Here is a 26,719-nt window from a genome sequence, read left to right as displayed (position 1 = left end):
TTCTCCCATCTTGGTTCGGAGGCTCCTAGCATTAGCATACAGGCACTTGTAAGCAGTGTCTCTCTTCAAGTGTCTTTGGCACTTGTGGTTTGGCCTGTGGTAATTTTGCCCTTCTGAATTTATATCCTGTGCCCCTGCTCTCACAATGCCTACTTCTAGGCCTACCCCTTTTAAAATTTCATCATTTCTTTGGTCTTTATCCCGGGGGGAGGTTTATTCTGAACCGGACCTTCCCCAGTTCCTGTCGGGTTTCCCCCCTCAATCAGTTTAAAAGCTGCTCTGCCACCTTTTTAATTTTAAGTGCCAGCAGTCTGGTTCCATTCTGGTTCAAGTGGAGCCCATCCCTTTTGTACAGGCCCGGCTTGTCCCAAAATGTTCCCCAGTGCCTAACAAATCCAAACCCTTCCACCCGACACCATCGTCTCATCCACGCATTGAGACTGTGAAGCTGGGCCTGTCTGGCTGGTCCTGCGCATGGAACCGGTAGCATTTCAGAGAAAGCCACCTTGGAGGCCCTAGCTTTCAGCATCCTACCTAGCAACCTAAATTTTGCTTCCAGGACCTCACGGCTGCATTTCCCCATGTCGTTGGTGCCAACATGCACCATGACCACTGACTCCTCCCCAGCACTGTCTACCAAACTATCAAAACGACGGGCGATATCCGCAACCTTCGCACCAGGCAGGCAAAACACCTTGCGGTCTGCACGCCCATCACACACCCCACTGTCTATGTTCCTAATGATCGAATCACCCACTACAAGGATCCCTCCACCCCCCGGAGATATATCCTTGGCACGAGAGGATAGCTGCTCAGAAACTGAAGCAAAAAAAAATGATACAATCCAAATCATATCTGGGCTCTTGCTGGGAGGAAGGGCGGGATATAAATCAAATAATAAATAAATAAATAAATAAATATCTACTCAGAAGTAAGTCCTATTGAGTTCTATGGGGCTTAGTAAGTTTGTTTATAATTGCAGCCTTCAGGGGCATCCATGTTTACTCCTGAGTGTTCCGTTCTAACATCTCCACACTAGGCTCCTTTCTTCCTACAATGGTCTTCTGGTGACTGACCTGGCCTGAGGGCACTGAAACCCTTTTTGCCAGAAGCGAGTTGGCTAGATTAAATGTTCCCTACTCAGGCTCCATCTTTTAGCTAGGATTTCTATCTTAATTTCCAATTAGAGAAATGTTTTTGTTTGAATTGTATGCTCCAAGCAACAGTGGTTGATGCTTAATGTATCATGCTTAATGACATCACTTGGGGCCGCCCCTCTGAAATCACTAGGGCCAGCTCCTGAAATCTCAGGGTTTGAGATGCTTCTGACCTGGCAACCGTATTGGCAATCCTGACTCTGATCTCCCTCAGTGGCTGCTACAACATTAAGAAGAGCCAGTGGCCCATCTAGTCCAGCATCCTGTTTTCACAGTGGCCAAACAACTATGGAAAGTGTGGCCAATCTGATGTATTACTGAATGATGGACAGAATGCTGTCTGCACATTTTGCCCTGTATATCTATCTAGAAGTAAAGATACCCTTTTTTAAAAAAATGGAAGTTTGGAATCTGGGTCTGGGTGGGCCCCCATTAGTGGTGGGTCTGGAGCAAACGCCTTCTTACGCCCATTGGGGGAAAAACAACTCTGTAAAATGCAGCCTTCCCCAATCTGGTGCTCGCCAGATGTTTTGGACTATTTTTGTGGGTCTATTTAAATGGCAAAAAAGGGGAACCCATCTAAGGACATCAGAGTAGACCTGATGGAACAGACCAAAGGCCTCTACTCTTTCCTAGTAGGTGGCCAACCAGGTCCCCGTAGGAACCAGGAGCCCTTCCAAGCTACTGTTCCCTCCCAACTGCTATTCAGAGGGGTGAAGCTTCAGACCCTGGAGGTAACACCAGAGGTGCCAACAGGATTTTCCTGGGCCCAGAACACGGGGATTGGGCCCTCTGACCCACTAGCAAAAGAGGACGCTGATATGCATAAAATTTGCGTACGCTTTGCATCTTATGCATATTTTTGCCCTCTTTTGCAGGTGGAGGGCCCAGAAATAAATCAGTGTCCACCTACAATAAAATGTCGGACAGACAGCAAGCAGGAATGCTTAGATCTTCCTTCTCCTGCCACTGGTGGTAGCAGCCACGCTGTTTCCCATTGGGGCAGTTAGGGCTGGAACTTGAGGTCCAAGGCCCTGCTGCGTAGGGGAGAGACACCCACATGACAACCCAGAGAGGTGCAAATAACATATCCATGTGCTGGGCCCCTCTGGGGCTCATGCTGGTCATCCCAATATCTTTCTTCTTCTTTCTTAAACTTATATTCTGCCTCTCTTCCCAAAGGAGCCCAGGGGAGTGGGGGACAACAAAACAAAAATCAAAAATACTTAAAATATTTTAAAACATAAAAAACACACATTTTAAGTGTGGGCTGTATGTGGTTACTAACGCTCATGTTGTTATTTTTACTTTAAAAATATAATGTCCTTATTCCCAAGTACTTATTCCCAAGGAAATATGTTTAGCATTGGGATAGTAGCAAACTCTATTTTTTCCCTGGAGTCATGAATAACGGTGCTATGCATAACTTGGGACCAGGTTCCCTCCGGGAATGCCTTACCTTGTATACCACTGCCTGGTCACTTTGATCCTGAGGAAAGAGACACTCTTAGTAGTGTCACAGGCCTCTGAGGTTTGAATTATGTCCAATAAGACCAGGCCTTTTAGCATGGCTACACCTGCCCTTTGGAATGTGCTTCCAGTGAACATAAAGCAGGCACAAAAATGTACACATTTTTGTGAACAATTTCTCCTAATGTATTTTTGTATGATATTTTTATGGTCACTTTCTTCTAATATATGCATCGGTTGTCTGGAGAACTGCGTCACAAAATTTGAGTAAGTGCGCATTTCAAAGGATGGCTGAGTTTTGGTCCTCATATTGTTTCCGAAAGTGCAAATTAGATAGATTCGGCTTTACATGGGAACTGAATCAAATTTCTCCCCCATCCCTATTTTGGGCTACAACTTCCATGAATCCTGGCCGCAGTTATGGGAGTTGTAGTCCAAGAACATATGCAAGCAGTCACATTGGCTACCCCAATTGTAGGACAATTATAGTCTTCTTTTCTACCTTTAACCAACAGGAAAACATGCCCTTTGTTTTTAAACCTCGGGCTACTGTTTTTAAACCTCGGGCTAGGACTGGGTAGGGCAGCTGTGAAAGAACTAGAAAAGATCATATGTTCAAATGCAAAGATGTATCACTGAACACCAAAGTCAGGATCATTCAGACCATGGTATTCCCGATCTCTATGTATAGATGTGAAAGTTGGACAGTGAAAAAGGCAGATAAGAGAAAAATCAACTCATTTGAAATGTGGTGTTGGAGGAGAGCTTTGCTGATACCATGGACTGCAAAAAAGACAAATAATTGGGTGTTAGATCAAATTAAACCAGAACTATCACTTGAAGCTAAAATGTTGAAACTGAGGTTATCATACTTTGGACACATAATGAGAAGACATGATTCACTAGAAAAGACAAGAATGCTGGGAAAAACAGAAGGGAGTAGAAAAAGAGGAAGGCCAAACAAGAGATGGATTGATTCCATAAAGGCAGCCACAAACCTGAACTTACAAGATCTGAACAGGATGGTTCATGACAGATGCTCTTGGAGGTTGCTGATTCATGGGGTCGCCATAAGTCGTGATCGACTTGAAGGCACATAACAACAACAACAACTGCAGTGAATGCAGCATGCAGGAGGTGGAGCAGAGCCTCCAACACTGTGTAATAAACAGGAGCCAAGGCAGCAGCCCTTGTTAAGAAAACAGAGTTGTTACAAGCATGCCTTTATTTGTGAAATGTTAGTGGTAATGGTAGGTCTGTCTGTCCCACTAGATCATAGGGGAACGATTCTTTGTGAGAGCTCTTCAGTCCTTCCATACAATTTCAGCACCAGTTTCCTGCTCTTAATTGCACTTCAAACCATGTTTGCAGATACAAAACCACGTTCTTGATCTTTCAGAGAGAGACAGCTCTGGTTTCACTCCTGCAGGCAAAGCTGACGCACTGCTGCTGTCATGTGTGGTGGCTATTTTGGTCTCAAACTGTTGGTTTCTTCCCCTTGGAAAGGCAGAGAGGTCCTCCTATATTATTAAGTGACATTTTGTGAGTTTTCTCAGGAATTCCATGTCCCTTCTTGGGAATTTCACACTTGGGAGGGGCAGGGGAAGGAAATAGATTAACTGCACAACTTTGTCCCTCAGGCCACATTTTCCAGCTTCTAGAAAGCGGGAGGAAAGTCAACAGAATAGAAGAAACTCCCAGACCTTCAAAAGAATCCATGCCACTATAAACAAATAATGGGAGAGAGATGGCCAGAGGCTCTTCATAGGATGATCTCCACTGCATGCCGTGAGTGTAAACATGTTGCAAGGCTCTGACTGCTAGGAGGGTGGGCCTACCTGGAAAACAACTTTATTCAGCCACACTTGGTGAGGGACAGGACCAGAGACCTCTCCCAATCACAACTGACAGCAGAGACGGATAATGATGCAAGAAAGCTCCTACTCTGAAAGTTAGGCCTTTCCAGGGAACACTCTAAGTAGGATGCCCACTTATGCATTGACAAAAAAAGAGGACACCGATTTGCATAAAATGTGCATGTGCTAATTTTGTATGGATAGATGCAAATTTAGAAATAGCTACTATAATTTAGATAGAAACGCAATACATTTCACCATAGAGGGAAGACTGATCAGGTGATGAGGTTGAAAACTGAACTACAGACTGGAAAAAATGAGAAAACGAGAGAACAACTGAGATTGACCGATTCATTTCTCCCTAGGAAAATGTGCGCGGGAGAGAGATTGTTTACCAGCCATGATCTTCTCAGTCTGTGTGTGTGGGTCCCTAGGGAGCAGATATGAGCTGTATGAAAATTATGTGAAGAGCTCCTTCCTTCCTCATTCTTGACTGAGAGATTTGAAACAAAAATTAGAAAAATAGATCCCCTGTATTGCCCGTCAAAGCATCTGTGTATGTGTGTGTGGGGTGTGTGCATGCATACATCCTGCTGCTCACACGGCGTGAGCAAGTCTGTAAACTCCAAAAGGGCCCTAAACCTGGAAAAACATTCTCTGGGTGGAAACCAGATTGGCGGCTTCCAGACGTGTTGGATTACAACTGGCATCCTCCCGTGTGCCTCATCCAGCACAGTCACACCAGCTGGGGCTGATGAGAGTTGTAGTCCAATAAAATTGGGAAAGCACCAGGTTAGTGGAGGCTGTTATATAGAATAAGCCAGGAGTGCAATCTTTCAGGCTACTAGAGGGCGTGACAGGGTTCACTCTGCGCTGTTGCGCAGAAAGCACTGGAAAACTGGGTTTTTTTTAAAAAAAAATTGTATGTGGACAAGATGGTGCCAGCCTGTTTGTGGGAGACCAGAGACAGAACATGGTATCAGAAGTTTTAGAATGGTGTATTGTTTTAGTTTCGATGTTTGCCGCCCTGGGCTCTTTTGGAGGATGGATGGGATATAAACATAAACATAAACATAATACTAATAATACATGCAAAAAGCTGAAAATGCCACAATAGAAAGAAGGCAGAGCCACCAGCAAGCACAAAGCAAGGATCTCCTATGGACTTTGATAATGGGGGCTACTGATGAAAACTGGGCCCAGTGGAAGAAAATCATGGATGCGGCTGGACGAATCTGTCAACATCAGTTTCTCTTTCTTTCTCATTTTTCCCCAATTCTAAAATCAGTCCTCCACATTCCTTCATCAGTTTTTGAACTTTTTTTAAGAAAAACCTTTTGGGACCAGCGGGCACACTTAGAATTCCACCAATGGCTACTGTAGGGCGTGTGTCATAATATAAAATGGCTACCATATCAAAAAGGAAAAAAAAAGGGGGGGAGACAAGGACACTAAATTATGCAGACACAATTCCCCCCTTGCCCCAGTTGGAAAAAAGCACCTACATGAGCCACCACCATGCTCGCTCCCAGAGAGAAGCTCTTTGCCCATTTCCTCTATTTTGAATGGATGGGAGGGTGGGTGTCCAATACTGGAATCCAGCAGAATGTGGGCATGCTTCGGAAAGAGTGTTCAATGTAGGTGAGACCAAATCAGAGCAAACAGGGACTGAGCAAGAACAGCACAGAGTCATTCATGAATTGTGGTTTTTTGAGGGGACATTTACTGAGATCTTTCGTGAACACCATAAGGGTACTGGCAGGCACACTGGTGCCCAGGGGCACTGAGGTGGTGACTCTTGGAATTTAACTGAGTGCATACAAGCCACTCTGGGAGCTTGTTTTGATGAAGAGCAAGGTAAAAATACTCTAAATAAATAAAGAACTTGGGGGTATGGATAGCAAACTATCTGCAGAGGAAAAAGAGAAATCTACAGTACTGTTTACATCATTCAAAGCATGCTGCACACCCTGGAAAAATGTCTCTATGCAACACAAAATGTTTTATGAAAGACATAAAGGGGTGACTGACACAACAGAGGAGTGGGTGACAAATGGGGTGGCCTTTTATACTGTTATGACCATGGGGGTTGGAATGGATGATCCATGTGGGTCACCTTTCCAGCCTCTGATTTGGAATCCTATGCCTTGGGGTGAGGGGCTGGCTCTGCTGGAGTTTCTTTTGTTAAGCTAATAGAGTGGCCAGGTAGGAGAATGGGTCTATCAGTTGCCCAGCAACTGGTGAATGTGCAGGAAGACCCTTTTGTCACTGAAACTCTTCAGGAAAGCCTTCCCCCCCTCCTGGTGGCTAGCAGAGGTTTGTGCTTTGAGTGTTTTTAGAATTCTCTAGAGAAAGACTGGGAACTGGAGATAGGCAGAGAGGCTATCCCTCTGCCCCATGGCTTTAGGATGCCTTCTGCAACCCAGATGGAAAAGCTGGATATTGGACTGCTGATGCCTTGAACCCCTCCATCCTAAGCTCAGGTTGGAATGTGTGTAAATAAATAAACCATATTTCATAAAGACACCACAGTCTTCGTTGACCTTCTTCCCAAGGAAACCAAACCCTGGAGGAGTGCAGGGACCCCTGAAATCTCACCTCTCTGAGATTGGCGAGGCGCGCAACTCTGGTGTCCAAAGTGGGATTGAGTTTCCTGGGGGAAGCATTGGAAGCAAGGTGTTCCTGAGTCAAAATGGAGGGAGAAACAGCAATCCTGGAACAGCTAAGATTGATGTTCCAACAGCAAAGGGAGGACCAGCAGCAAAGGCAACAGGAGCAGCAGGAGCACTGGCAACGAATGGGAGAGATTAAAAAAACAACCTTGCGGTTTAAGAATGTACCTATAGCCAACAGATATTTCTATCAAACTTTAAAAAGTTTCAAAAAGGGAAATTGGGCAGCTATAGTGAATGCACCAGGGGAGCAGGAGACCTGACCTCCTCTCTGAGATATTGTACTGCCCTACAAATTTGTAAAAATGCAGACACAATTTGAGTTGGTCTTTCACAGTCCAATCCACTTCCTGTGTAGCTTGGAAGAATTTGGTAACATGGGTAGGTGAAACTGACCTGCAGGAGGGGTGGGGTGGGAGGAGGAGGGCAGGAAGGGGAGGGGGAGGGGAGGAGATTGGGTGGGTGGGCAGTGGGCAGAGGAGTAGCCCTTCCCTTTCCAAAAGGAAAACACTGTGAACAGTATCATTCTTTTTCAGGGTTTCCCCCACCTTTTTATTCTACAGTGGGCACATGTAGCCTCCCACCCAAATTTAACCCATAGCTGTCCCTGGTCACATCCACACCAGACCTTTATTTCCCTTTAGATAGACATGGCTTCTCCCAAAGAATCCTGGGAAGTGTAGTTAGTGAAGGGTGCTGAGAGTTGCAAGGAGATGCCCTGTTCCACTCACAGAGCTTCAATCAGAGCGGCTGACTGTTAAACCACTCTGGCCCCTCTGTCAGGGGAATAGGAGTCTCCTCTCAGCACCCTTCACAAACTACACTTCCCAGGATTCTTTGGGGGAAGCCAGGACTGTCACAAGTGAAATAAAGGTCTGGTGTGGCCTCCTGATCAGGCAAGGCAAGCAGCTGTGAGCTTCATGGCTGTGTGAGGATTCAAACCCTGGTCTCACAGGTCGTAGTCCAACACCTTAACCACTACACCACACTGGCTCTCAGTCTCCCAATATATATCAGGGTAATTGAAGGCCGCATTACTACTACATCATGCCTCCTCAAAACATTGGCAATTTGCTTTGCAAACGTTTCACCCTCATCTTCTCCTTGATTGGGCAGTTGGTAGTAGACTCCAACCACCATGTTCTTTTTATTCCTTGCCCCATTAATTTTAATCCAGATACTCTCGGTGGGGCTACCAAGCTCATCCTCCTGTATTTCTGTGCAGAGATAATTTTTTATCATATGGTGCTATTCCACCTCCCTTTCCATTATTACTGTTCTTTTTGAACAAGTTATATGCTTCAATTGCTGTATTCTAGTCATGGGAGTCATCCCACCAAGGTTCAGTTATACTTATCAAGTTGCATTTACCCCTCCTGTATTAAGAGTTCAAGTTTGTCTTGTTTGTTTCTCATACTCTGTTATCTTTCCGGCACCAGGTCAAGACTTTCCTCTTCTCCCAGGCATTTTAGCACGTGTTTTTAAATTGTTTTTTAAAAAAATTAAATTGTGCTTTTAAATTGTTTTTTGTGTTTTAAAATTTGTATATTTGTATTTAATGTTTTTAATTGCTGTAAACTGGCCTGAGAGCTTCAGCTATGAGGCAGTATATAAATGTAATAAGTAAATAAATACATTCATTCATACATACATACATACATACATACTCTGGGCATTACTATACAGACATTGCATACCATGTGGTTTATGGTCTGGCTTCATACCTACATTTTTATGAAGACTATTATTGGGCCCCATTAGAGCCATTCTCTCAGTTTCTGTTACTGAGCACAAGCCTTCGTCAATCATTACGTCCAAGTTTACATCTAGGATTTAGCTTAGAGCCCTCCTGATGAATTTCTCCTTGCAGTGGACAAACACATTCTTCCCAGTCCTTGTGAAGTATAACCCATCACTTGCCAACAGTCCATCTTTCAAGAAGCGTAGCCCACGGTCCCAGAATCCAAATCTCTCACGTCAGCACTACCTTTGTAGCCAGTCATTCACCTGGAGTATTTTTCTTTCTTTTTCCACTCCTCTTCCAAGTACCAGAAGGATGGACAAGAAAACTACCTGGGCCCCAAAGTCCTTGAGTTTCCTTCCCAGAGCTTCAGAGTCTGACATGATTTCTTCGTAGCTCCACTTGGCAGTATCATTTGTTCCCACACGGATGAGAAGAATGGGATATATGTCAGTGGGCTTTATGAGCAATGGCAACTCTTCCGTCACATCTCTAATCCATCCTCCAGAGAAAGAGCATACCCAGTGAGTCCATGGATCTCAGCATACTTGGGTTTCAATCCCATGCAACAGGGAGTCTCCCACTCCTACTACTCTTCTCTTCTTCTTGTCGTGGAGTGTGGTTTCATTACCTCTGCTTGACTGAGCTTCAGCCTCTTGCTTGCTGTCATGCGGGGTCTGCTGTAATTCTGCCTCTGCATACTGTCCTCCAGTCTCATCCTCAAGTGCCTGAAATTGGTTCCATAGTTCCACCGGTGAAAGGTATCTTCTAGTTCTTCTGTTCCTGTCACCCTTTTCCAAAGAATTCCCTCCACTTCGTTGTTGCTCTCCACAACAGTCTCCACTTCTGCTTCAACAGGCTGCTGTTCTTCCACCTCCTGCACTTCCCTTTGCTGTTGTTGTCCCAGCGTTCTATATAACAACTCCTCATCTTGTATTATACTTTTCAGTGTGGCCACCGACCGTTCCAGGCCCCTCACTTTTTTCCCCAACAGTGCCACCAGCTTGCACTTGTTGCACATGTACACCATGTTGTTCTCAGGCAAGAAAAAAAACACTGTACACACCTTGTAGTCAACACCACTGGAGAGTCCTTCCCATTCAGTCTCTATTACCTTTTGTTTCTCCCCGCCCCGTATATAGTTTAAATTGGGGAAAGGGCCTTAGCTCTGTGGTAGAGCATCTACTTTGAGTGGAGAAGGTCCCAGGTTCAATCCCTGGCATTTCCAGGTAGGATTGGGAAAGACCCTGGCCTGAAACCCTGCAGAGCCGTTTTTAACAAACAATACTGAGCTAGATGGATCAATGGTCTGACTTGCTATAAGGCAGATTCCTATGTTCCTTTGAATGTCCACCATGGGGAAAGGTGGCCCATGACTGCAAAAAGAGAAATCGTTTGGCAGAAGCTTGCGCTGCAGAGAATATATGCAGTTGACTTCAGCTTCTGAGCTGAATAATGTTCTTATCTCTTCTGTATCCGCCTTGACTTCCTTTCGTTCCTTGGCTGCCCTTTTTAGTATTGTCAGCAACAGTGCACATTTACTGCCTCTTGCTTCTGGAGAGGCTTCTTCCTCTGTCCTCCGCCTAATCTTCTCAGTAATTTCCCCCAGACTTCTAAGAATATCAGAAGAGCCCTGAAGTTGGATCAGGCTAAAAGCCCATCTAGTCCAGCATCCTGTCCTCACCGTGGCCAACCAAATACCTAGGGGAAGCCTGCAAGCAGGTTATTATACAGCCACTGTAGTCAGCATGTATTTTTCACATTCCGCAATGTTAAATTGAAAATACCCCCATGCCATTCTGATCCTTCCCATAAGCACATTAAAAAAAACCTTACAAAACTTATAGTCCTGAACTCAGAAACGCTTGCTTAACAACCCTCTAAATTTTCATGGTGATACACAAAACAGCCAGAGAGAATCGAGAGTTCAAAGGGTAAAAAGAGAGAGAGAGAAACCAGAGCCCTTTTGGACTTCTTTCTGTCAGAGTTCTCATAACGTGTTGAAATTCATTAAAAATCAGCCATGTTCACAGGGTACTTGTAATCCTATTACTGGCCTTGCCCCATACTCTGACCTTCATCTTCTGCAGTTTAAAAGTTTAAAAATGCCTGGCTGATCTTTAATTAATTTAAGAAGTGTTGGCTTGAACTCAATGATAATGTTGGGCATGCTCAGTAAGAACAACTTTCAGTGTTCTAAAAGCCAGACTCACAGCTGCTTGGCTTGCCTAATCAGGGGGCCACACCCACACCAGACCTTTATTTTACTTGTGACAGTCCTGGCTTCCTCCAGAGAATCCTGGGAAGTGTAGTTTGTGAAGGGTGCTGAGAGGAGACTCCTATTCCCCTGACAGAGGGGCCAGAGTGGTTTAACAGTCAGCCGCTCTGATTGAAGCTCTGTGAGTGGAACAGGGCATCTCCTTGCAACTCTCAGCACCCTTCACTAACTACACTTCCCAGGATTCTTTGGGAGAAGCCATGACTATCTAAAGGGAAATAAAGGTCTGGTGTGGATGTGGCCAGGGACAGCTATGGGTTAAATTTGGGTGGGAGGCTACATGTGCCCACTGTAGAATAAAAAGGTGGGGAAAACCCTGAAAAAGAATGATACTGTTCACAGTGTTTTCCTTTTGGAAAGGGAAGGGCTACTCCTCCGCCCACTGCCCACCCACCCAATCTCCTCCTCTCCCCTTCCTGCCCTCCTCCTCCCACCCCACCCATCCTGCAGGTCAGTTTCACCTATCCATGTTACCAAATTCTTCCAAGTGACACAGGAAGTGGATTGGACTGTGAAAGACCAACTCAAATTGTGTCTGCATTTTTACAAATTTGTAGGGCAGTACAATATCTCAGAGAGGAGGTCAGGTCTCCTGCTCCCCTGGTGCATTCACTATAGCTGCCCAATTTCCATACTTTTTAAAGTTTGATAGAAATATCTGTTGGCTATAGGTACATTCTTAAACCGCAAGGGTTTTTTTTGCCTAATAGTGAATTAATAGATAGTTGTGTTTCAATCAAGCCTCATACAAAGGTACTCGGCTGGTTTAATTTTTGACAACATTACTGAAAATCTGCATGAAACTGCAGAGGATGAAAGACACCCCTTAGGTTTCCTCCACGTTAGGCTATTGCAACAGTATTGTGCTTTGTGGGACTGCTCTCGAAAAGCATCCTTCTTTTCCTCCCACATGCCCCCTCTGCCTTGTCATTTAGTTACCAAAGCTGTCACTGAACAAATGAGAAGTGCAAAAGGGAAGAGATAGTTTGCAAAATGGATAAAACAGCGGCAGAGAAAACGAAAGAAAGAAAGAAAGAAAAAAGAGGAACTTAAGGCAGAGGATGCGACTGGTGAGGCTGAAAGAGGAAAAAGGGCCAAGCTGTTCAGCATCTTCTCTTTTCCCGCAGGGTGGGTCGGGCAGGTCACATCTGGCTGAGAGCGAGCCATCATCTGCCCAGCACACATTGCAGCTACGGATGCTGGATTCTTGCCATTGTGGAGTTGGCCATCGGGAGAGAAGGTGTACTACACAAGGCAGTATGGGTCTCTCTTTGCTGCTGTTCCTTTCCCTGCACATGGGTGAGTTCCCTCTTCTCCTGTTTTAAGCAGGCCCTGTGGCTCGATCAGCCATTCTGTACTTTATGCAGAATGAGAGGCGGCAGGCTATGACTGTGCCATTTTGGATTGTTAGTGGGATTCATTTTTGTGAATGTTACCCTCATGTATACATACATTCCTACCTGTAGTAAGCTAGCAGGTGGAAGAGAGGAGTGTGCTGAATTTTTCCTCTCAGATATGCCAAGTGATTAAAGGCAGGAAGCTTTTTCCAGAGGCAAAGATATGACCCCTGTCCCTACATTCTGAAGGGAGAGAGTCTGGAGTCCAGATCCTGTCCTCATTCTCTGCTGACTGGCTTATAGACTGGGCACTCTCATTGTCTTGGTGACTCATGAAGAAAAAGTACTGCAGTGGCCCCTGTGCTGTTGGGGTAACATGAGATGCTGCGAGTAATGTGGGAGGAGACCATGCTCTCCATGAACCTGGGTTAGCCATGGCATGAGAAGCACTCATAGCGCACATTCTTCTCTCGGGTCCAGGCTTCCTTATGTTATCCAGCGTAGCTGTAGGGGTTTTCATGCCATTGGAGCAGGCTTGGCACCATCATCTGGCATTGCTGGTCAGGGTCCACACTCCTGGTGATACCGGGGGGGGCGGCATCACTGCCTGAGCTCCTCACACCAGTCCCCTCGGTGCAGAGCTTGGAAAAGTTACTTTTTTGAACTACAACTCCCATCACCCCAATCCAGTGGCCATACTGGCTGGGGCTGATGGGAGTTGTAGTTCAAAAAAGTAACTTTTCCAAGTTCTGCCTCGGTGGTTGCGACCACCATCTTTGCTTTCCTGAAATGTGATGTGCTGGAAATTTAGGTTGGTGTTCATTATGGGTAAAATATATTATGGCTTCAAGGAACTGGTGCTCACCCATATTCCCAGGATCGTACCCTGCCAAGGGCCCCCCTGAAACCTTATTTATTTATTATTTATTTAATTAATTTGCATACTGCTTCATACTTCAAAAGAAGCCTCTAAGCGGTTTACACTGTTGTAAAAAATCAAGCACAATTACACACTTAAAACAACACAAAACATTTGAAAAAATTGTCTGAAACATTAACATCTTAACATTAATCATAAAAACCAAATTACATATTTAAGACAATGCAAAGCATTTTAAAAAATGTCTTAAACATAAAAAACCCCTTAAACATTGTTTACTGAAACAATGTGAGAAGGCGTAAGCCACATGAGAGGAGCCCACACTAGCATCAACCCTCTGGAAACCAGCCATTTATCCTAATATAATGCCTTTCTGCATGTTATTTTCACTCACATATTCATTTTTATGCACACTTTTCCCTAATCCATGCATTTTAGTAAATAATGTTTGGTTGACAAATTGCATCGAAAATGTGAGTAAGTGTGAATTTGGAAGGATGGCTGTGTTCTGCTTCTCATATCGTTTCAGAAAGTGTGGATTTGATAAATATGGCTTAAATGAATCCAAATTCTTACCCATTCCTACATGAGGTTCATCTTCCCATGGGTCCCAAAGGCTTCTCACATTACTCAGCAAAAAAAAAAAAAACATTTATTAGGAGAAATTCACACTAAAATGCTGGAGAAATTTAATGAGGACTTTGAAAAATAGCAAAGTTCTGCAGAAATGTGAAGAAATGGATTTAATATTGGGAAAAGGGGGAAGTGAGAGAACCAAAACGGACAGATCCTTCTATCCCTTCCTCCCAGAGCAGCAGGGAGATAATCTGTGTGAAAGAAAATGGCTCAAAGTGACTTACAAATCCATAAAATACGAACAGCATTTATAACAATCAGTTAAAAACCAGATACGAACAGAAAACAAGACTGTATAAACAGAATTCCCAAAGTGCTCATACAAAAAGTGTATAAAAAGGAGAAATCCTTTTCTGCTAAAAGATGAATATCTCCAAAACTGGTATCAATGATACCAAGGTATGATCCAAATTAGCAAACAAAAGCTTACAACGATGGCTCCAGCTCTGTTTCCCTGGGGAGACAGACTGAAAAAGCCCGTGCTCATATTGAACAAATCTGCACCACCTTTGGAGGAAGTTCACAGTCAAGTGTCTCTGCTGGCAGTCGTAGAGCCCAGGTGGCTTTGTGTGCGGAGAGGGTAGTTCCTGTGGTGTATCTACTATACATTTTGGAAAGTTGTTCAGCTGTTTGCTAAGCATTTGGACATCTCTTAAGGTATTGTAACCAAATTTAGCACAGTAGCTCCTGAGAGCAAGGATCAGGTTTTCGTCTATGTTCGGATACAATTGGATATCGTTTTGAATCAAGATGTCAGACTGACCCTTTTAAAACTGCACTGATTTTGGGGTTTCTTAGAAGTCTCGAGTAATGCCAAGTATGAGGCGTTAGTACTAAATAAAAAAACTTGGCATTACCATTAACTTCATTATTCTATAATGACATTTTTTGAGGGTAAGGATAACAAAGTTATTTATTTTTTATTTTATTAAACGATTTCTATACTGCTTTTCATTTTAAAAAAATCAAAGCAGTTGGCACAATTCACCAACTTGGAATGTTTTGATGGGGGGAAAAACTCCAAGCACCTAACGACAGAAACAGATGGTGCCACATACCCTGTTCAGCCAAACAGTCAAATGCACAGTAATGACTGGAGGGGATAAGGAGTCAGCAACTCTTTCAAGTTCACTGCAGATGAACCCATGATTCTGCCCATTCTGAACAAAGAAGAAACAACCTTGCACCCAGTCATGACTGGTGTCCAGGATCTGGTGCAAGACGTAAATGCTATTGACCTTTCAGGAACAGTAGTCACAGGGCTTGTTTTGCTAGAGCAAATCGCTGAAAAATATTTAAAAATCTCAAGGAAGTCACTAAAAGGAAGTTGAGAGGGAGTTGGAAGGCTCAGATCTCCAGAGAATGGTTGAAGGCTATTTAAACCAGAATTATAGAAGAGGAGCTAAAATGCATATTGCACTCTAGAGGATGCTAGCGTGGTTAAAGAGCAGTGTCAAGGGAACTATCTAAAGCAAGAATCCCTGAAAAATGTACACGTCTCGCCCAAATGAGGAAAAATTAACACAAACACCATTTGCATAGTCATATATCCACCTCATCCACATCTAAGGTGGGAGCATCTAAGGGTAGAAACGCACTCCGTATTCTGCCAGTTCCAGTGTGTCTCTACCTCTGTCACACAACTCTACTCAACCCCCACTCCTTTTTACCCTAGAACCTGGTGGGAGCCACATGAGTGTTTTTTGGGTTTTTTAATGACTTCAAAGAGATTTTGCAACTGAAAGGCAGCTCAACCTATTCCCCCTCTGAGTGTGGCTAATGGAAACGCTTTGATGTGGCGACCAGTGTATTACAGCCTAATTTTTGCAAAAGCAATTTTGTAGGATTTGAGAAGCTGAACCCAGGTTTCTCTCCAACCCTATCTTGTTGCTCTCCATCACTTTAAGTACTACCCAGCCGTCAGTGGTCCACTTCTAGTGTTCATAGAATCATAGATTTGGAAGGTATCTTAGAGGTCATCTTAGAGTCCAACCACCTACTCAGTGCATCTTAACTTTATTGGAACCAGGCAGCCAGAAAAGTACAGTAGGGCCCCACTCATATATCGGGTTACGTTCCGGACCGCCGCTGTAAAGCGAAAACCGCTGTAAAGCGGAACGCATTGAAGATAATGGTGTGCGTCGTGCGAAAATGACGCAAAAATGGTTCGCGATGAGCAAAAACCGCTATAAAAGCGGAACAAGCGCCATAGGAGCGGGGCCTTTCTGCAATTGACAACCGCTGTATTAGCAGAACACTGTAAAGGTGAAGCGCTGTAAAGCAGGGCCCTACTGTACCTCCTATCACAGAGTGTAGAGAGGTAAGGTGGGAAGGGTTTCATTTCCTTCGCACATGCACTACTTTTAAGTTGAAAGTAGACACCCATGCACCCAGCAAACTGCTTTATATGCATGTGTGGGAGAAGACACATGAATTACTAATGTGGCTCAACACTGTTGTGCCTAGTTTGGTCTTTAGTAGGAGAAGGTGTGTTTACCCAACTTTGGCACTATTCTGTTGCTCACAAAGAACTGCTCAGAAACCTTAGTGTGTAACTCCAGGCATGGATACAACCAGAGCAGGATGTGACCTCTGGATGACCTCCCATAAGCTGTTCAGCAGGGAACAGCTGAGAGGGAAAGGGGCTTTGATGTGCAAAGTATGCAATTGCTTCCTCTACAAAAAAGATCTGCTGCAAGAAGATCAAAGACAGGCAGATATGTCTCAGTAGAGAGGTGGAACTGTGTTCCTTGCAAATACTCAAAACGTGTCGATACATTTTGCAATTGCGTGCATGCAATTTTCAGGATGCAATTGCATTTTAAAGGTTGTGGCTCAATCACAAATATTATAATAATTAATTTATTTCGGTCGTTGACCAGCAGAAATCACAAATATTGTGCTTTTGATGCAATCTTTCATCTTGTTATCTGTTGGTTTTTTTTACTTGTCCTTTTAGGGTCCACAATGCATACTCCTTCAGTGATTCAGACACCTACCTCTCTGAATGTGACGGAAGGATCAACACTGGATATGAAGTGCAGAATCGATGGAAACCTCTCCAAAATTTTTTTAAATTGGTATAAAAATGGAATTGATGAATTACAAAACTCAACAGAAATTTATATAATTAAAAATGAAACAGATAGATCTAGTCATTTCATTCTGGAGACAGCAGATATAGCTGATTCTGGAACCTATGTGTGTAAGGCTGGAAACATAGCACACAATCTTCCCAATAATGGGACACAAGTGACCATCAACGGTAAATACTTGCATTTCTTTCCCAAATCTTTTTAGCAGGGAATCTTGAATCCTTGAATATTTGTATATTTTATAGACTTGAGTGTTTGTGGTGATCTGGAGCTGCACAACAATTTTTGGGAAATCCACATTCACTTTCCAAAAAAAGAAAATAGTCTAGAGAAACATCAGTGGCTCTCCAGTCTGATATAAGCATCATGGATATTCCAGTCACTGAAAAATGGGGTCCATTTTTCTTCTTGTATGTGCAACAGAGGAGGCAATGGTAAACCACCTCTGAATACCATTTACCATGAAAACCCTGTTCATAGGGTCGCCATAAGTCGGAAGCAACTTGAAGGCAGTACATTTCCATTTTCATGTGCAAAACAAAAGCAACCCTTCATGCATTACTCCTGAAGGGGCATCATGTGAATAAAAAAGCGGCAGGGCCCTCCTTCTGGTTTTACCCCCTCCCTCCACTGACGCAAAGTGGGGTCAGCAGCACCACAGCCTCACAACCTTCTTGCTCCTGTGGTGCCCATTCATGCAAGTAACATTAAAGGGGGATATGAAGACTATTCATTATTCTGATTATGTTGGAACCCTTGAAATTGTTTTAAAGCTTTTTTTAAAAGGATGTTTTTAAAGCTTTAAAAAAACGTTTTAATTATGTTTTAATATATTTTAAAGTCTGTTTTTATTATGTTTTAACATGTTTTTAGCACTTTCAGTTCTTCCTACTGGAAGGAAATGCAGGATATAAATCTAATTAACAACAACATAGGAAGGTGCCTTATAGCGAGTCATAGATTTTATCTTCACTGTTTTTAGATTTTTAATGCCTACATATTGTGTGCCTATGTTGTACGTCGCCCAGAGTGGCTGGACAGCCAGCCAGATGGGCGACTAAGAAATTCAATACATAAATACATAAATAAATAAATATCATTGCTCCATCTAGCTCAATATTGTTTGCACTGATGGGCAGCAGGTCTCTAGGATTTCAGACGGGACGTTCCCAGCCCTATCTAGGGATATCAGAGATTGAACCAAAGAAATAAAAGGCCAAAGTGCAAGTCACATCCAGACATGTGTTAACAGAACCCACCCCCCTCCCCACAGTGCCTTCTGTAAGGTTTCCCTCCCCAGGATTCCAAATTTCTGTGAAATTGCTCCAGACTGTACCCGCCAAAAGCTGCTTTTCCTCAGAAGAAAGGGCTGTCAGGATTTTGTGGCATGCATTTACAAGTCATGTAATTTAACTCTTTGCAGTATTTATTATTTTACTGTTATTTTAAGAATCTAGAAACCACTTAATATCCAAGTGGTGAACAAGAGTACATAAAATATATAAGATAAAAATCAATCATAAAACAAAATTGCAAAACATAATCCTTCATTGTACATTGCATTGGTTGCAAACTGAAAAGGACAATTCAGTTAGGGGAGAAGGCCTACATAAAGGGAGGGAGAGTTTTCTTGCTGCTGTGTGGAATCCCTTTTAGGAAGAGCTTGGATGGACTCGTATGAACTACTGACGTGGTGCTTTTCAGACAGTTACGAATCATAAGGTTGCCAAATTCTATAGCGCTGGACGGTAGTCAACTAAGTTCTACTCTGAGTAGACCCATTTAAATTAATGAACCTACGTTATGTCTGTTAACTTCAATGGGTCTAACTCTGAGTAGGACCAGGTAAACATGCTTTTTAAATGATTGTGTGTTTTTTATATGCTAGAGTTTTTATATCTTTAAGAGCTGCATGACTGGCAGATATTAAAAGCTGGAAGCTATTTATTATTTTAGCTGTTATTTAGAACATTCAGAACAGTTTTGTCCCATCAAGACACTGAATGATGCTATCAAAATATCCTGCCAGTGGAATACCAACATGTGAGGAAGAATGTTTCTAGCCCAGCCTTCTTCCTAATGTGTTAGTTTTCTACATGCAAGGGGTTGTTCTTTAAAAAAGAAATCTCAAGCCTATTCATTTTTGTTATTTATTTTCTGACATTTATGTCCCGCCATGAAATCCCAAGGGGGCATATATGTGGTTTCCATCCAGACTGTGACGAGACCTAGACCTTCTTAACTTCAACCAGGTGGTAGACTCATGGGCTTTTCTTAATTATATGAGTTCTGATCAATTAAAACAATTCATTTTATTTACTGAGCCCAGGGCAGGGAACAGCCTAATAACAAGTACATTACAGCTGGGGTGCTGCCACGGAGAAAGACAATTAAGTAATTTTCTCATTCACATTTTTTTGTAGATTTACTCAATTGCCTAATTAAATTGAAAGGGGGGGGGAGGAAACTTTCTTTGGTTTTAGCAGATGTTGCACAAGTGTTATCGCAGAACAGGGGTTCTCAAACTTTCTACCCCACTCCGAGCCCACTTGAGGCAATTGAACATTACTGAGCCCCACCAGTCCCAAAACAGTAGTGCAGGGGCAGAGCCAATCTCATAATGGTGGCAGATGGAGGCAGAGTATAGCATAAATCAGCTAGCAATTACTGACAGAATTTTCTGCTGATATCTAACCCATCTTTGGAAATTGCTTAATTCTTTGCCACAGTGTTTTCTTTGTGGCAAGAAGTTCCATAGGTCAGGTTTCCTCAGGCCAAGTGCCAACATCTGCTATGGATGTATTGTGACTCAGCCTTTCCATTGTAGGCAGAATGTGCTGATCTAGAGGCTCTATCAGTGGTTCTTAATCTGGGGTGCATGCACCCCCAGGGGTGCGAGACACTTTTTCTAGGGGTGTGAGGCCCAACCAAAGATTTTGGAAAACTGTCGTTTATCTTAGCTACGTTAGGCTAAACCACACATTAAAATAAAATTAAATAAAAAATAAATAAAAAATGGACGGTATTTTTTCAGGGGGTGCGAGAGCATATTTTGGAAATCCAAGGGGTGCTGGCAGTGGAAAAGGTTAAGAACCACTGCTAAATGGAGAGAGATTTTTCTTTTATATTTTTTCCTTTCCACCCCACATGCCTCTCAAAGTATTTTTACCTATTCTCCTTTCACACTGTTTGTATCTTCTTCCGCCCCCTCAAAACTGCCAGTTTCTTTCATCTCTCCTCCCTGGTCCTTTTACATTCACTTCTTCCTCCTAGAATAGCTGTCTTCCCTTATCCCCTTCCTTTATATTCCCAGTTTGTTTATTATTTGTTATTCATTATTAATAATAATAATAAATATTCACCCTCTCATTGTAATATCCTCTGTCCTTTTCCCCTCAGATGAGGGAGATGTACCCTCATCTGTACTCTCTGAATTTCTCTGTCTCTTCTGGTCCTGGCATCGCTCCAACCAAAAGGCTATGGCAGGGTTAGGGGACAGGCCTGGCAAACGAGTCATCAGAGGGCAGGCTGTGGTACTGAGGCCCATCTGAAAGTGGCCCCAACCCATTGGTGGATCCCAGCTACGGATAGAAAACCTGTCGGGTTTGGTTCTCTTAGTGACACATTTTTCCAGTGTTAAATTCAGTTCTGCTGCAATTTGCTATTTTTTAAAAAAAATCCTCATGAACATTCTTCAGCATTTTGGTGCAAATGTCTCCTAAAATTTGCACTGTTTTGGAAAGTGTGCATACCTTCCCAATCATATGCTCCCATCTGTGGTATATGCCCTGGTCTCCTCTCGCCTAGACTACTGTAATGGGCTCTACGTGGGGCTACCCTTGAAAATGGTCCGGAAGGTGAAACTGGTACAGAATGTGGCGGCGCGCCTGATTAAAGGCAGCCGATGACGAGATCATATCACTCAATACCAGTTGCTTACCAGGCCCAATTCAAGGTGTTGGTTTTGACCTTTAAATCCCTACATGGTTTAGGCCCAGTCTATCTGAAGGAGCGCCTCCAGCATCATCAGCGATGCCGCCCAACAAGATCAGCCTCAAAAGACCTTCTCTCCATCCCACCAGTTAAAACAGCCAGACTGGTGAGGACTAGGGAGAGGGCTTTTTCAATTGTGGCCCCCACCCTGTGGAACTCCCTCCCAAATGATCTCCGCCATGCCCCTTCTATAATGAGTTTCCGCCGGGCCTTGAAGACCTGGCTCTTTAGGCAGGCTTTTGGGGTGGGCTAGGTTTTACTATTATTGCTTCAGATTTTTAATGTTTAATGTATTTGTACATTTTATTTTGTACGTCGCCCAGAGTGGCTGGACAACCAGCCAGATGAGCGACTAATAAATTTAATAATAAATAAATAAATAAAATGGATTTGGCTTCAAAATGCAAACCAAATCAAACTTCTCTTTATCCCTACTCCACTCACTATTTGTCTTATGACAAGTTTGGTTTTCGGGTTGTGCAAACCAGGACAATGAAACACTCAGGGCAAAAACCATGTTCCAATAAAAGGCAACAAAAATGTTTTTAGGTGACCCCTGAAAGCCTAACAGCATAGGGGATGATTGTACTTCCCCAGGGAGAGAATTCCCCAGCTGGGGTGGTGCCACAGAGAAAGACAGTTCAATTTGCATATGAGAAAAAAGCAAGTATCTCCTATAGGAAAGAAAAACATGCTTTCTTTAGTTTTAGCAGGTGTAACACAAGAATAATTCCCTCTTTTTTTCTCACACCAGAGTGCTAATTCTAGAATGGCACTTGGCACATGCCAAGTGTATTTTCAAAAATAAAAATATTATTTAAATTAAAAAAAGGATTTAAAAACATAAAAATTCTCTGCTCAGTTACTGGGAGGGCATTATTTTAGTATATAAAGATGTATTTAATTAATTGGTCCATCTAATTAATCAACTCAAGTTACAGCATTTTTTTATTTGTTTATTTAAAGCATTTTATATTTATTTATGTGAATTCAGTTCTTCAGCCAAAAAAAAAAAAAAAAGGCTCCTAGCGGCTTGCCAACAACAATCCCTGCCTTCAAGCTTACAATCTAAAAAACATGACACAAAATGAAAAGGCATAGGGAGGGAGGAGGAAAAAAGCAAACTCGGGCACTATTTCTTACTTATGCAGTTCTTGTAATGACTAGTTGGAATGGAAAGATTTCAAGAAGAGGAGAAGCCAAAAGCTGCTGGTCTTTCAGCAGAGGTGATGGAAAGCTCCTCCCATCTTTCTCTTCTGTGGCCTGATGGAATGGCTATGGATAGATGACAGCTGAGGGAGGCGCCTGATGGAGCTGGTCTTTCAAGCCATTCTGAGGGAAAGGCCCTGTTGCCTCAATTATATTGCGGAGCAGACAAACACACATTCACCCATCCTCACTTCAAAGTGGTACAGTCCTGGGTGCTTTTTCTGAATGAGCGTTACAGTGCTTTTAACCAAGGTGCAAATTCCAACATCTTTTTCCTGCAGAAATTACTGGATTTAAGGTGAACCAGACTCCTAGCCACATCAGCAAAGAGGAAGGGGCAGATGTCACCCTTGAGTGTCACTTCAGGACTGTCGGCAGGAACAGCACCATGTGTGTGAGGTGGTGCAAAGGAGGGCTTGAGGGAGAGCTGACTAACAAAACAGGCTCGTGCAGAATCACTCAGAATCTGAGAAAAGGATTTGCTTCGCTCACTCTCATGAATGCTAACGTGAGCGATTCAGGGTCCTACACCTGTGAAGTCAGGAGAGAATCAAGAAATCACTGGGAATCAGGGAGTCCATCTGCTGTTGTCATCACAAGTAAGTGCTGGGAAATTTTTATCTGGTTAGTAAGAGATGAGCAGAGAAAGGTATAGGAATTCACCCCAGAAGACAGTGGTCACATCACACCAGACATTTATTCCACATTAAACAGTCATGGCTTCCCCCAAAGAATCCTGGGAAGTGTAGTTTGTGAAAGATGCTGAGTGTTATTTGGAGTCTCCCATTCCCCTGACAGAGCTCCAATGGCCAGAGTGGTTTAACAGTCAGCCTCTCTTCCCAGGGAATCCTGGGAATTGGAGCTCTGTGAGGGGACTAGCAGTCTTCTAACAGCTCTCAGCACCCTTCACAAACTACAGGTCCTAGGATTCTTTGGGGGAAGCCATGGCTCTTTAATGTGGAATAAATGCCTTCAGGGCTCCTTGGCGAAAAGGTCAGAAATACTCCAAGGCCCAAGTTGATATATTTACTCCATGAGGTGTCAAGGGTGGGGAACAGGCCTTTTTCATCCCAAGCGCTGCATTCCCTCCTAGGCAACCGTGCAGTGGCGGGCAAGGCAAGAGACAGAACTGAGAATGCTAATTTTGCCTTTGTACAGTAGGCTGGGTTCTAAACACACTCACACATCCCTCTCTGTCTTCCATTCAGACAAAGAAGAAGCATGATCAGAGTTCAAAGGAGCATTCTAGCCAGGCAAAAACACTCAAGAAATGTGCCCTTCAGGGCCAGTGGCTGAGGAGCACTCCTGTTCGTAGTGCCAGCCAACCAGCCACTCCCTCCTCCAAGATAAGCTGCCAGAGTCTCATGCAGGCCATCTCCCTCCCTCCCTCTCTTTTCTTTGCTAATGGAAACTTAACAGTCCGTAGCTACTGAGTATGTTTCCATTCTCTGTATGGGTCCCACCCTGTTGTTATTATCATTGCTGTTGTTTTGAAAGATTTTTTTCATTCCGAAAGCCTCAGAGTTCCCCTAAGCACACAGAGGGGGGAGAAACTGGATTCCATTTGCATTTAAAGCCAAATATGTCAAATTCGCACTTTCTGAAATAATATGAGAATCGAAATACAGCCATCCTTTGAAATTTGCACTTCTTCAAATTTTGCAATGAGGTTCGCCAACCAAGCAATGTTTACAAAAATGCATATGTTAGAGGAAAGAGTGCATAAAAATCAATATATGTGTGAAAATAACATGTAAAATGCATTGTATTAGGAGAAATGGCTTGGCAAAATGTTTTGATTAGTCAAAACTGCATATAAAAATGTGTTAAGAAGATTAAGAGAATGTTGGAATAAAATTAATGCAAACTGAATTGAATTTCTCCCCCGTTCCTAGGCTCATGTACCTTCAGTAACAGCAATCCAACAGCTATCATCAACACCAGCCACTGTGACCATACTTCCACCGGCTCCAACCGTATGACCATGGTGAGTGGTGCTGATGGAAGCTGTAGCTCAAAACATCCGAAGGACCATTCTTTGGGCCCAGTCGTGTAGTGGCAAATTCAGATGTGCAGGGTCCCTTCATGTTAGTCACAGCCATTGCCCCCTCCCCCTTTTTTTGCTGAGAGGTTGAGAATGAGATCATTGTTAAGGCCTCTCACAACAACAGACATCTCTAGGGGCCAATAAGCATAAAAGAGAAGTGTGTCAGCTACAGAGAAGTCTTCTCAGTGGTTGACACACCTCCTTTCATTCTGACTGGCTCCAATCACCAGGAAAGGACAAGCAAGCATGTTAGAAGACTCTTCTCAGTGTCTAACTCACTCCTCTTTCATGCTGATTGGCTATTGGTTGATGCAGACATAGGGACCCTGCTCTCAAAACAGTAAGGGGTATAACTCTTTCTTAAAAGTTTTTTTTAAGCTTTTTTTTTTAAAAAAAATGTTTTTAACATTGTTTTGTTTTAATGTATTTTAAGGTCTGTTTTTATGATATTTTAAAGTGTTTTTAGCATATCTGTTTGCCACCCTGGGCTCCTGCTGGGAGGAAGGGTGGGATATAAATCAAATAATAAATAAATAAAAATAAGATCCCCCTGAGACCCTGGGCGACTACACCCCTGTCTGGGTCCTGCTAAAAGTTGCACTGTCCCCCACACCAAAAGCCAGTGCATTTGGCAGCCTTAGTGGTGCTCAGTCTCATCAGAGAAAAGCCAATAATACAATCACAGAAGAGGTTAATAATCACCAGCACAAGTTCCCCCGCTGTGTTTCAGCTCAAAGCCACAAACATGGAATTCTCTTGTGAAATTATGCCTCACCATAATTATCTGTGAAATCTCACTCACAGAAGCAGCCTTCTTTATTTGTGTTTGGTCCTTCTCTGGCTCTTCGCCAAGGTTGCACGCTGAAGTTGTCAAATACTTTGTTTGTTTTCTGTCGGTCATCCAGTCGCCTGCTTTCATCCATGGAAGGGAAGGGCAAACACTCATTACAACCTGCAGCTTCAATGTGGCCAAAGGTGCAGGACTCTCGTACAATGTTGCCCGGTCCAAAAACAGCACTGATGGATGTGAGAAAGAGGTGGCAGCAGGTGCAGGCAGGGCTCTGAAAGCCACTGAGGGCCCGGCTTCTCTCGTTTTGCAGGACATCAAAAGGAATGACGCTGGGACCTACAGATGTGCCATCGGTCGAAATGGCCAAGGGCATGGGACCAGAGTGACAGTCCTTTTTAAACAGAATCATTCTGATTTTCCTCCTATGGAGAATGGGAGGCAAAGGTGGCATGAGCGGCTGGCATTGTTAAGCTGGGAATTGTGCAGAGGTATAAAGGTGTGTGTGTGGGAGGGAGAGAGCAGATTCCAGCTGTGGAAAGAAAAGAGTGCTGACTTGCCTTAGGCCCAAGCTAGATGTTAGGGGCAAACATGTAAGCTCCTGACTCCCATCTACCACCGCATCTTCCCAGTAACGTCTAGTGCAGCCTTCTGCAACCTCCATGCATCTTGGGTTGCAGCCCCCATCAACCCCCCCCCATCCAGCACAGCCGTGGTTCTATTGGCCACAGCCAGCATAGCCACAATTTCAGAGCTTGGAAAAGTTACTTTTTTGAACTACAGCTCCCATCAGCCCAATCCAGTGGCCATAATGGCTGGGGCTGATGGGAGTAGTAGTTCAAAAAAGTAACTTTTCCAAGCTCTGCGCATCATGCTGAGACTGATGGGAGCTGTAGTCGAAAACATCACAGCTGGGGAAAGCTGGTGTAGCGAAAAGGAGGTATCCAGCCCAGGGACATCTCATTCCGCTTTTCCCCACCCCTGCAAATAGCAGCCAGGGAGGTGGCGCGGGGAAGCCCTGAGTGCGAGGGTGGTGCATCGGGTGTCCCTGAGGGATGTGGCTTTTCCAACACTATATGTGTGTGTACGTGTTGCAGAAGGCATCATTTCAGGAGAGACACTCTCCCTTCTCCCCTTTCCCCTTTCCTCTCGTCCCTGTAGTTTTCCCAGCTTGAAGAAAATGCTTTTTGAGCCAGAGGTGGAGGAGACATAGCAGCTTTTTCTTCCCCTCCAGCTTGCCCGTGAAAAACAGAAATGAAGAGAACTCTTTGTCAATGGCTTTTCAGCTTCAAATAACCCCAGCCCTTTCTCTCTCTCCTCCCACTAAAGTCCCTGCTGTTGTGTGGGAAGAGAACTTTCTTTGTTAGGTTACAAGTTCTGCTTTCTGTTATTGCCGAGAAATAGCTGCCTCTGGTGACAATTAATAGAGGGTTTTTTGGTTGGTTGGCTGGTTTCCTCCCCAGAGAGCTGAAGGTGGTTTGAAAGTCTGAAGGGCCTGGGTGTGTCCACTGGCCTCACTTCCACCTTTGCTAAAGAGGTCTGGAAAAATAGAAAGTCAAGT

The 26,719-nt window shown here is 43.7% G+C and overlaps 1 protein-coding gene across 3 annotated transcripts in view; it reads left to right on the top strand.

Annotated features, from left to right (window-relative positions):
• The first annotated feature begins 4,120 nt into the window (after positions 1-4,120).
• LOC133368982 (basement membrane-specific heparan sulfate proteoglycan core protein-like) overlaps positions 4,121-26,719 on the top strand; it is a 46,682-nt gene continuing 24,083 nt past the window's right edge. For 2 of the 3 annotated variants that reach the window (XR_009758800.1, XM_061593735.1), the window contains exons 1-5: positions 4,121-4,169; positions 4,268-4,415; positions 12,302-12,473; positions 16,987-17,292; positions 22,606-22,923. Coding sequence is in view for 2 of the 3 variants with exons in the window: in XM_061593735.1 (XP_061449719.1) it covers positions 12,371-12,473; positions 16,987-17,292; positions 22,606-22,923 (727 nt within the window). In the remaining variant the exon portion in view is untranslated. Of the gene's footprint in view, positions 4,170-4,267; positions 4,416-12,301; positions 12,474-16,986; positions 17,293-22,605; positions 22,924-24,219; positions 24,312-26,719 lie in introns of all 3 variants that reach the window. The other variant, XM_061593736.1, reaches the window with a different exon arrangement.

Source organism: Rhineura floridana, chromosome 13 (genome assembly GCF_030035675.1).
Source record: "Rhineura floridana isolate rRhiFlo1 chromosome 13, rRhiFlo1.hap2, whole genome shotgun sequence".
In the NCBI taxonomy this organism is placed as follows: domain Eukaryota; kingdom Metazoa; phylum Chordata; class Lepidosauria; order Squamata; family Rhineuridae; genus Rhineura; species Rhineura floridana.
Note: the sequence above shows the minus strand (reverse complement) of the source record. Positions and strands in the feature narration are given on the sequence as shown.